General features: G+C 34.4%; 5 protein-coding genes across 5 annotated transcripts in view; 2 read left to right on the forward strand and 3 right to left on the reverse strand.

Moving 5' to 3' along the window:
• Positions 1-283: 283 nt before the first annotated feature.
• Positions 284-1,956, forward strand: LOTGIDRAFT_155599 (hypothetical protein; the record flags this gene model as incomplete). The annotated part of the gene is made up of 2 exons (XM_009067134.1): positions 284-1,268; positions 1,379-1,956. 2 exons carry the CDS (start codon positions 284-286, stop codon positions 1,954-1,956), a joined length of 1,563 nt encoding a protein of 520 aa, XP_009065382.1.
• Positions 1,957-2,712: 756 nt separating this feature from the next.
• Positions 2,713-3,564, forward strand: LOTGIDRAFT_155600 (hypothetical protein; the record flags this gene model as incomplete). Its single annotated transcript, XM_009067135.1, has 2 exons — positions 2,713-3,028; positions 3,290-3,564. 2 exons carry the CDS (start codon positions 2,713-2,715, stop codon positions 3,562-3,564), a joined length of 591 nt encoding a protein of 196 aa, XP_009065383.1.
• A 674-nt stretch (positions 3,565-4,238) lies between these two features.
• Positions 4,239-7,375, reverse strand: LOTGIDRAFT_155601 (hypothetical protein; the record flags this gene model as incomplete). Its single annotated transcript, XM_009067136.1, has 2 exons — positions 4,239-4,615; positions 4,813-7,375. 2 exons carry the CDS (start codon positions 7,373-7,375, stop codon positions 4,239-4,241), a joined length of 2,940 nt encoding a protein of 979 aa, XP_009065384.1.
• A 1,783-nt stretch (positions 7,376-9,158) lies between these two features.
• On the reverse strand, positions 9,159-9,536 carry LOTGIDRAFT_155602 (hypothetical protein; the record flags this gene model as incomplete). The annotated part of the gene is made up of 1 exon (XM_009067137.1): positions 9,159-9,536. One exon carries the CDS (start codon positions 9,534-9,536, stop codon positions 9,159-9,161), a length of 378 nt encoding a protein of 125 aa, XP_009065385.1.
• Positions 9,537-10,275: 739 nt separating this feature from the next.
• Positions 10,276-11,064, reverse strand: part of LOTGIDRAFT_155603 (hypothetical protein) — a gene marked incomplete at both ends in the record, with an annotated part of 2,208 nt that continues 1,419 nt past the window's right edge. The window contains one exon of the mRNA XM_009067138.1: positions 10,276-10,357. Within this exon, the coding sequence (XP_009065386.1) occupies positions 10,276-10,357 (82 nt within the window). The remainder of the gene's footprint in view (positions 10,358-11,064) is intronic.

The following is an 11,064-nucleotide window of genomic DNA, read 5'->3' on the forward strand; positions in this document are numbered from 1 at the left end:
AAATTACAGATTGGATCCAATCTTTCAATTGTATGATCCGATTCAATATTCGTTCAACAAGAAGAAAGAGGATTACGTAATCATCTCACCATCGGTAGGGACAAAGACCCAAATAAACGACGGAGGAAGAGTTACCTTTGAAATTAATTCGTTGTCCAATTGGTTGCTGCTTTCCGATGCCCATTTCCGATGCGATTTCAAAATCAAAGACGGCGCTCAGAATCGAATTCCACAAACCAACACGACTTTAGAAAACAACTTCTTTCCGTCTTTATTCAGCGAAATGGTTTTGGAAGCTGGTTCAAATCCGATAGAGACCACAAAACACCCCGGCGAGTTTGACACAATGTTGAAAACGGTTCTGTATCCCAAAAACTACGATTCAGTTTCGGGATGGATTCCCGATGTCGGTGACGGAGAAGTTTTAAAAGAACCGGTAAGAAATCTTGCAAATGATGCCGATTTAGCTAGAGTTAGAGTTGTTGCTAAAAACACACTGGAAAGAGTGACTCGCGGAGTAAATCACGGATTTGAAAAACGAGCGCTTCAATACAACAACTCTGTCGAGAACAACAGATGGGGTAATTACGTAAATTGGAAGTTGTATCCTTTATTTGGTCTCTTGGAACACAGAAAGGTTTCCATAGGTTTACCGTATAAAATTCATTTGCAAAGAGAAATCAACGACAACAAGATATTCTTTGGTGAAAACAACTCTGACGCTAAATTGGAAATAACGAATATCCAACTTTACATACCGGTAATCACTCCTTCCGTAGAAGTGGAAACGAGAATATTCAACTCTTTAACCAAAGACATCGAAATTGCTTTTCTTCGTCGTAACACGGTAGGTAGCATGACTTTAACGGGAGAATCCACCACGTGGCCAATTACCAACACCGTCAAACCAGCGAGATATCTAATGGTCGGTTTCAAAAACCTGCCAGACTCTCAGACAAACAACAACAACATTTTCAGAGTGGCATTGAACCATACTGAAGATCCCATCATTCGCAAAGTTCAAGTCAGATTGAACAACGATAATTATCCCAATCAACCTTTGACAATTGATCCTTCCAAAAAAGATTACAACGAATTGTACAGAAACTATAAAAACATGTGCGAATTGTTTGGAAATACGCCTCAGTTTGAATACACAGATTTTTCACTCAATCATCCAATCTTTTGTTTCGATCTGTCAGCTCATCAAGAAGATCTTTTCAAAACAGGGGTAAACATAAATATTCACATCAATAAAACACAAGGAGGTGTGACCGGCTACTGTTTATTGCTGGAAGAAGCAAAACATTTGATTAAAATATCAGATAGAAGAATGATAAGAATTGAATAAAAAAACACCCTTTAAAAATGAAACCAGAAACTTTAGTTATGAAAATAATAGAAGCTATGGAAACGAATTCGCCGACTCTAATAACTTACAACGGTAAAAAAGTGCATATAACCCAAAAGATTATCGATAAATACAAACATTGCAAAGTCAGAGACGATATAGACTTGGAAAGAATTGATGAGAATTTAACTAAAAAAGGTGGATTTTTACCTTTCTTACCTTTAATCTTTGCTGGTTTAGCTGCAGCCGGTGCAACTGCTGGTGGAGCTGCTGGGATAGCCAAAGCTGTCAACGATAAGAAAGCTGAAGCCGCTGCAAACGCCGAAGCACGTAGACACAATTTGGCAATGGAAAGAGAAGCACGAGGAGGTTCGGGAGTAGGAGATATATTAAGGACGGTTAAAGAATTCGGACAAAGATTTGGCGAAGAAACCAAGAAAACCGTTAAAGAGGGATTAAGCAAATTAATAGATAAAATCGACACTGGAGAAATGAAGGTCAAACACAAGGGCAACGCCATATTTTTTAAAAACATACGTTCTGGCGAGGGAATCTTCCTTTCAAAGTATAAAGGCAACGGAGTGATTTTTGGTACGAAAATGTAATAAATAAAAATGGGCAAAAAATTTAATCATTCAGAAATATTTCCTAGTAACCCAATGCTCATGTGTATTTGCGGTAGTTCAGGTTCTGGGAAAACTCATCTCACTTTTAACATGTTGACAACACCAAACCTTTTAGATTTCGATTCTCTGTATATCTACACAACAACACCAGAGCAATCGTATTATCAATTTCTCAAAGCTTTGGAATATTTACCAAAGAAAGACGTTCAAGACATATTTCAATATTACGAAGAAAACGAAGAAGAAGTGGAAATAAAAGATATCATAGAAAACTTCATTAAATCAAAGAATCCATCTTTCAATCCAACGGATATAAAAGTTTTTCTTACGAAAAATGTTAATGATCTAGACTTGTCTAATATTGATAGCAATCGAAAGAACTTAATATTGTTTGACGACTGCGTAGCGCAAAGAAATCAAACTGTTCAACAAGAATTCTTCACCAAAGGAAGACATCACAACTGTCACTGCATATACCAATCACAATCTTTTTACGGGATGGATTCTATGTTCATTAGAAAAAATGCAAATTGTTTTTTATTATTTGAATTAAACGATAAAGATTTATCTCAAATCATTCAGTCTATAAATCCGGAATGGATAGAGATACATGTAAAAAGGTTTGTAAAGCTCAATGGAGAAACCCAGATGATCATGGATATGTATTTGTAAATACTAGAAAACCTGCGGGAGAAAGAGTTATGATCGATATATGTTAATTTTATTTTTTTAAAAATGACGGATTGGAATAATATTTTAAAAAGAAATAGAGAATATATCAAAGCTAAGAATAAAATAAAGACCCAAGTTGAAAAATACAAATTACAACAACTCGGATTAACAGAAAATCTACAAACTCTATTTCAACCCATATTAAAATCTCAAGAGGATATTAAAAAGAAATTAGCTTTAGAACCCACAGCTCATATAGAACCCAAACCGATTGAATATAATGGTATTATAATTAGGACATTAGATGATATAAAACGTCTTTTTTCAAACCCTGACCCAGATTTACCAAAGAGCATTTCACCAATCGTTGATGATGAGGGTTTGTTGTTTAATGGTTTTAGAATAAGATTTAGTGGAAATTCACCACAATTCAAAATCGACACAAAAGACTTTATATTTACATTAACGAGAGGGTTAATAGATTTAATGAATGGCGAGGATGTTGAAATTGCCAATTACAATGATTTAGAAGCATACTCAAAATTTCTAGATGCAATAAGAAGGTCGGGACCCGAAACAAATAGATCGAAAGAAGTTAAACTATATATAAGAGTAATTGATCATGATGATGGATACGAAGTTGACGAAGTAGATGATTATGCTGAAGACAACAATCCAATCATACAAGAAATAGACGAATTCGATGATATGGTGGCATCTGGACAAGGTATAACGTTTTTATCCGACGACAATAAAGAATTGCTTAATAGATTAGAAATAATATTAGCGGCCATGAAGGAAGGTCATCGATCGGACAGACAATACAACGAAGTCAATGGCATATTAAAACGGCTTTTGGAGAAAAAAATCATCACTAAAAAAGACTATATAAACGTCATTAAAAATGTCCAATAAAGAACAATTGTTCGTTACCACCTCGAATAAACCAGACATCAAATTGTCTCTAGACTACGAGTATGAACTCGATCGCAATAAACAGTACGAACTGGGATTAAAGTATTTCTCCGTTTACAATTCATCAACGAAAAAAACAATCTACTAAAAATATCGACGGATAACGGAGTTACGTTCGAAACAATAAACTTACTAGCGGGAAGCTACGAATACGTAGCCATCAACGAATACCTATCCGAATACGCAGGAAGCGTGAACGGCAAAAACAATATCGAATTCGAAGGTAATTTGAATCTGAACAAAATAAAACTGATCTTGAGAAATAACAGTCAAGTCGATTTCAACGTAGAAAATTCGTTGAATGCGTTACTAGGGTTCGATAAACGAATATACACACAATCGACATTGGCGCCGTACAAGGCCAACATCGAGAACGATATCGATGTGATCAACATTCACTGTAATTTGATCAACGGTGGATTTTTCAACAAGCACAAAAGCCAAATCATATACAGCATACCGACTTTTACGGTGCCGATCGGATACAGAATTATAGAGAAACCGTTTCAAACGACCTATTTACCAGCCAATTCTTTCATGATCAAAGATATAAATCTGGAAATCAAAGACGGTAAAAACAGGTTCATAGACTTTGGCAACGAAGAAATTGTCATTCAACTTCTTTTAAAACAATCTTCATTCTCTTCTTGATTAGAAAGATAATCGAAATCATCAAATTCATAGTTTTCGTCAAAACTATACTCATCTTTGTCGTTGTAAGGATACACAATTCCTTCACTGTTTGGTGGTTTTCTTTTAACATTATTCAAATAACTTCTAAAAACTTTAGTTTGTTTATCATTTGGAATAACTACTCCATTGGTGAAACTTTTTTCCCATGGTTTATTAAATTCGTTCGACACATCATGTCCGCTTGCTAACTGAACGTAATCTTCTACACTTATCTTATCATTAGAATAACCTTTAAACGTTTTCTTTTCTTTTAAGACACCATCAGAAGTCAAAACGATGTTGTATTTGACTTTTGGTGCTAAATATAAACCAAATATAATTCCACCGTCACCGTAATCGTTTTTACCTTTGCAATAGCTTTTTTCGGAGACCAAACCAGCTCTGTTTAGTTTTTTCCAATTTTTGGATGAAATGTACAAACTATCGGTGTCGGTATAGTAAATTTCGGGTTTATAAAATCCATTTATGAAATGAAATTGTTCATTATTTTTTTACTGTGATATAAAACGAATGATCCCAAATGACTAGGTGTTAGTCGTGTAGATTTACTATCTTCGGTAGTAATCTCTTTTTCTTCAATTTCTGTTTCAACAATATATTGAGTATCATTAATTTTCTCATAGGTTTTAACGCGTGAATCAAAGTTGGCCTGTAAAGTTGCTTCATTCCATAAATGTCTAGTTGTGAATATATCTTTCTGAATTGATTTACCATACAAGGAATTACCTAATAATTTCATGCAATTACTACCCACGATATTACCTTCTCGTTTATATTTATTTCTTAAATCTCTCAAAATTAAAATATAATCTCTATAGGGTGGAGTTTTAAAATTTTCTTCGTAAACTATACCATCTAATATTCTAATAATTCGTCCACCGGCTTTCACTATTTCTTGAATATCGACCGATGTTAAAACGTCGTGACAGAAACCATTTCTGAACCTGATTTTGTTACCCGTTTCCTTTTTACCTTCTTTATTCGTGAAAGTGATTTTATCTTTAGCTGGTATCGGTTGGAAGAACATGTTTTTGGGATAGTCAAACCACACTGTTAAAATAGCTGTTCTAGGTCTGAATTTTTGTTTATTGAAGAGTTTTACAAATTCTTTTTCTTCTTCTGGTAGAAACGGTCTTCCACTTTCTGCTCTCGGATATTGACTGTCTAAATCCGACATGGCGGAAGCGTATAGACCGTTAGCATCAAATGCCATTAGTTTAGTACATTCTATTTTTTTAAGTCTCGAATGAACCTCCGTTTTGTCTTTTGTGCTTGCGCTGTATTCTTTGAATAAATCAATTATGTTATTACTTTCTGTTTGTGAAATATATTCCTTTAATACGTTACAAATTTCATCCATTTTGTTCGTTTCAAATGATTTTCTATTTGCCGAAACTCTTCCTCCTTTAATAGATCGTCTGATAAAATTTCTTATAAAAGGATTAGTGTGCGAATAAACTTTTTCTATATTTTCTTTTTCGGTATGTTTCGCAACCATTCTAGTAGTTTCATACCATTCTTCTTCCACCATTTCTTTATCGTAATGATATAAATAATACCAACCCTTTAAAGATAAAGATGGAGCCGTTAGATTATTGGACATATTCTGGTTTACAACGCCTTTCGTGACTTGGTTGTATTTTATCAAACAAGCTCCCAAACAGAGAGTGTCTCTCTTGGCGTAAGGTTCCCATTCGTGTCTCAATTCCTCCCAGTTGTCTTGCGTGTATTTAGCGATATCTACGTCGGCAATCTTTCTCAAATTCGCGGGGAGATTGGAAGAATTTTCCCATGCAGCCAAACTAGAGGATTCGTGTTGATAGGAACACGTGAAATTAATATGTTGTAAATAATTACCCTTTATTTCTTTCTGTCTTTTCCATTTTTTCTGTAAATCTTCATCCGTGTATGGATTAGATAAAGGAAAAGATAGAATTCCTCTGGGTGTTTTTAAAGGGCAATGCTTTAGTTTTTTTGTATTTTTAAGCACGATCCAGTTGTCGAAACCACTACCGTTGTGAGAAATTAATATTAATCTCTTTCTATCATATTGACCTAAATATTTCAACATTTGATCGATGCAATCTGTACCTACAAATATTTCTACTATATTAGTCATGAGTTTGTTGTAAAATTCTTCTGGAATGGTATCTGACGACTTTAAATCTGGAAAGAGATTATTTATTCTGTTTAACATTTTCCTTAGTTTTTCTAAATTAATTAAAGTGCAGGCATAAGGAATTGCTCTTCGCGTGTCATTTTCTGAATACGTTTCGCAATCCCAAGCGAATAACGCATCATCACTCATACTCGAAAGCACGTTTAGTTTGAGAGGTGAAACCTGTGTTACTGCGTTGTCGTCTCTACACGTTTTCCACACCTGTTCGTAATTGTCTTCTATTTCTTGAATTCCCAAACTTTTTTGGCTTCTTCTAATCAGACAGAAATGCGAGTTGTGTAAGTAAAAAACCCAATCTAATTCATCGTGAACGTCTCTGGGGTGAAAATGTCTGTTTTTGGGATTATAAATTTGAAACGAAGTGTTAAATTTCTTGTTGAATTCCTTCATTCTAGTACAAGTCATCACTCCTTTTCTATTTGCTTTTGAAAACCCGTTGATGTATTCTTGAAATTTACACGTTAAATCTTTGTTCAAAACACGATTGACGCATTTGATAAAACAGTGACCATCTGTAGGTATGTAACAATTTTCGCCTTCGTATTCATTTATCTTTTTAAGTAGATCAGTTCCTCCTCTACCAACTCTCGATCTTTTTATTTCTTGGAAATTGTCTTTCATTAAAATTATTTTTCCTGTAAAATACCAATCGGAAGCATCGGATTTTTTGTCCATATTTGAAAAGATATTGTGAAAGGTTTTGGCATTGAAACCGAGGAGTGACATGTATTGTCTGTGATTCGTTTCCTCGACTATCTCTCCATCTATTTTAATTTGTCCTTTGAATGTTTTAAATTTATCAGAGATAGCCTTGATAACATCGGAAAATAGGGCGTTTTCTATCAATGTTTCATCGTCTGCAAGTTCGATTTTATTCATATTTTTGATTATTTCTTTATTTTGACCGCTGATATTTCTGTATGGAATTTGTCCAAAATTTCATTGAATTCTTTTAATTCTTCAACTATTATGTTCTTGTCTTCTCTCGATCTTTCGAAAAAGATGTACAATTGATTAAGATACATATTCAAGATATCCGTTTTCTTTTTATAATGAGCTTTCTTTTTGCTCGTGAAACCTAAAGTGATGAGACCGCAAGAAGTCGTTTGAACGGCTGTTAATGCAGCCAATACGGTTGGGACGATGACCGGAAGCATTAATCCACCAGTCACGGCCGTTGCCACCGTTACTCCTACCGTTAGAACTGTGCTCGCTGTTTTTAAAAAAGAATCGATTCTACTCCATGTTTTCCTGCATGTATTGCACTGTCTCAACTTTATTTTCAACTCTTCTTGTTTGTCTATCATGTATTGTTGTCTGCTTTCGAGTTCCATTTTTTAAGTCGTTAAATTAAGTGAATTTCCGATAAATGGAACCAAGGAATATCGTATAGAGCGTACTTGTTTGGCCTAGCATTATTATATTTGCGGGTATTAAAAGTAAAAACATTTACGCGTACTAACGACATTTCGTTTTTCGTATGGTCCTCTTTAAGATGATAGGAATATTTTCTTTTTTCTTTTTCGATGTTTATCTTGGCTCTAGAAATAAAACCACCACCTTCAAGGATGGAGTCGGAACCTTCGGCAAACGATAAATGTACTATAAACTCTCTTTCTTGTTGACTTTTATGAACATCGATCGAGGTGTATATTCCATCGTAAACAAAATACAGTTTGCAAAGTCTGTTGTTCGTAAAAACTCGTGACTGCTCGATTCTATTGGTCCGGGTACGTATACGGATATTATAAGTGATGGTGGAATTTTGACAATGTTGGTTAATGGTGGATTTTCCGTCTCCAATATCATATCCAAATCTTTGATTCCAATGATATCCTTATCATTTTCTACTTCCATTTTAAAGGTGTCTACATATTTACCATTTTTCGTTTCAATTTCCTGATCCCTTTTATCAATCAAACGTATATTCTCTTCCAAATTACCATTATTGAATAATGAAATATGTTTGACGCCCTTACCGGTTTGTTTGAAGACTACCTTATTGACTTTAATCTTCATGGGAAACTCTATTTGAATCAGACAATTACCTCGAAAAGAAAACTCTTGCGTTTCGCCGATATCTCCGTATGCGAGAGAACCCACTATTATTTCTGCTTTGAATCCGTATTTGTTTGATTTATAAATTTGGTCTTCCATCCTAGACAGTGTCACTTTCGAATGGAAGATTAAAATAATACGATTTGTCCGTGACAATATCTTCTAATTTGCTCAATTTTCTCTCTTGTCTCAAAAAATCGTCATGAATTCTAGATACCAAAAGATTGACCTGTTCTTTAATATAATTTAATCATCTCGAAATTTATTTTGAAGAAAGTTTTTAATCACACCCGCTTCTTTTTCTAATTCGTCCGTGATTTTAGTATCCAAAGCAGTCAATTGTCGTTTCAACGTATCTTTGTCAATGGGAAGTGTGTTAATTATATCTTGAACATCTGATTTTTGCTTCGCGATCTTTTCGTTCAAATTGGATATCGAATTTTGTAACTCGGTTTTGTCCGCGGTCTTGTCTAGTTCTGCTAGCAATTCGCCACGTTTTCTTTCCAAAGTGGTTAGTTTTCGTTTCAATCTATCCTCGTTTACATTTGGGTTATCTATTAAACGTTGGACGTCTATTTTTACCTTCGTAATCTTATCGTCTAATTTAGATATTAAATTTTGCAACCACTTGAATAAGACGTTTCAAACTCGTTAACTCTTGTTGTAGTTTGGGTTCGTCCACAAGATTTTTAATATTTCGTCTGAGGTATCTTTTCACGTCATTTATTCTATTTTCAACATGGTCCTTATCTATTTGAATTGCGTTTATTTGATCCAGTAAATATTTCTTGTTCACGGCATCGTTATCGTTTCCTGGAAACTTTAAATTAGTTATTTTGAAATTGTTCATATCGATATCCCCTTGTAAGGTGTCTCCGATTTGATCCACGAAAAAAGGTTTCGCTTTGTTTATAAACGCCGTAGAACTCATGGGATTTTTAGATTCTAGAGGTAAAGACCCTAATCCAAACTTGTTTGCCATTTTTATTGAGTTAAATTTATTATAATTTCTTCAAACTTTTCTCCCAAACTCAACCGATATAAAACCCAAAGCGACAGCTGTCCACACAGCTTTTGTCCTGGCATTTGAATTTGAAACGTAGAACATTTGATTGGTTTGCTAGTCATTTTCGTTATCTCTTCTGTCGGTTCTAGACCGAAAGAATCAAAGAAATAAAAGTTATTCGGAGAATCTTTGTGTAAAGCAGAGTGATGAACTCCTTTTTGATCCGACGTGTGAATGTTTGTGATGGCGTAAAATGTACCTTTCTTGTATTTCAGTTCATCAATTTCATCTCGCATGCAATAATAAAACGGCGAGACGTTCAACTCCTTGGCCCATTTCACAAGTTGAAAATTTGTGGTCGTGTCTTTTCCGTATTTATCGAGAAATGCATTCATTTTTTAAGTTGATTGTTTTTTAAGTGTTTTTCGAAGTAGGCGGAAAGTATTGCTGAAGACCCAATTGACGAAATATATACGTAGTTTGTGTTTGAAAAAACTTGTATAACATTCTGATAAAACACATTCAATAATATTTTGAAGATAAATTTACATTTAAATTTAAAAAATCTTAATTCAAGAGAGCGTAAATGCTTGTCGACATCTAAATTTCTTAACCTTTCATCTAAATCTTCATTTTCGAGATTCATTTTTAAAAGTCAGTTTTTTGAAGTTCATTTTGATAAAACCTTCCTATGATTTTTCTTTGTCTTGATCGATCAATTCATACGTGGGGGGTGATGTGTTGTTTCCTTAATCAACGATGAATATCTCGTTAGTCCAATAGCCGATGTAACCTTTCTGAAACAATGATTTATTTTTAAAAATACGAACTCGATCTCCAACTTTGAATTTGGGTTTAATATTCAAATTGCTAATCTCGTTTTCAAAGTTGTTTCGAGTGTTGACGGACTTTATGATATTCGGGTTATTAGAGGCTTGCGATGGCGTCACACCTATAGACGAATGTATTTTGTTATTGTATTCGTCGACAACAACTGGTAATATTTTAAGCCATTTTTGAGATTTCAATTCCGTGAATTTCTTAAATAATTTGCTTTTAAGAGTCCTGTTGAATCTTTCTATCACTACGGCTTTACCTTCGTTATGCGTGCTGTAAATTTCAAACCCCAGAGATTTCACATTTCTGTTGTAGAATTCGCTTCCTTTATCAACCCACAACTTTAGGGGTCGTCTGTCGGATTGTTTCATTATGGTTTCGAATGCTTGTTTGACAGTCAGACCCGATTTGTTTTTCAAGGGAAAGACCCAAGCGTATCTCGTGTATATGTCGATCACCGTCAAACAATACTTTTACCCTCTCTCGACTGGCATGTTGATTAAATCGGCTGACCAAATTTCATCTTTATCAAAAACTTTGACTTTGAGGTAATGTTTGTTTTTTCGAAATTCTTTGTGAATCTCGTCTGCTATGCCCATACCCAATTTCAATTTTGCCTTCAAGAGTTTTATGATAAGAGCCCTCTGTAATTTCTCTTTGAAAGTGG

The sequence above is a fragment of the Lottia gigantea genome, assembly GCF_000327385.1.
Source record: "Lottia gigantea unplaced genomic scaffold LOTGIsca_8, whole genome shotgun sequence".
In the NCBI taxonomy this organism is placed as follows: Eukaryota; Metazoa; Mollusca; class Gastropoda; family Lottiidae; genus Lottia; species Lottia gigantea.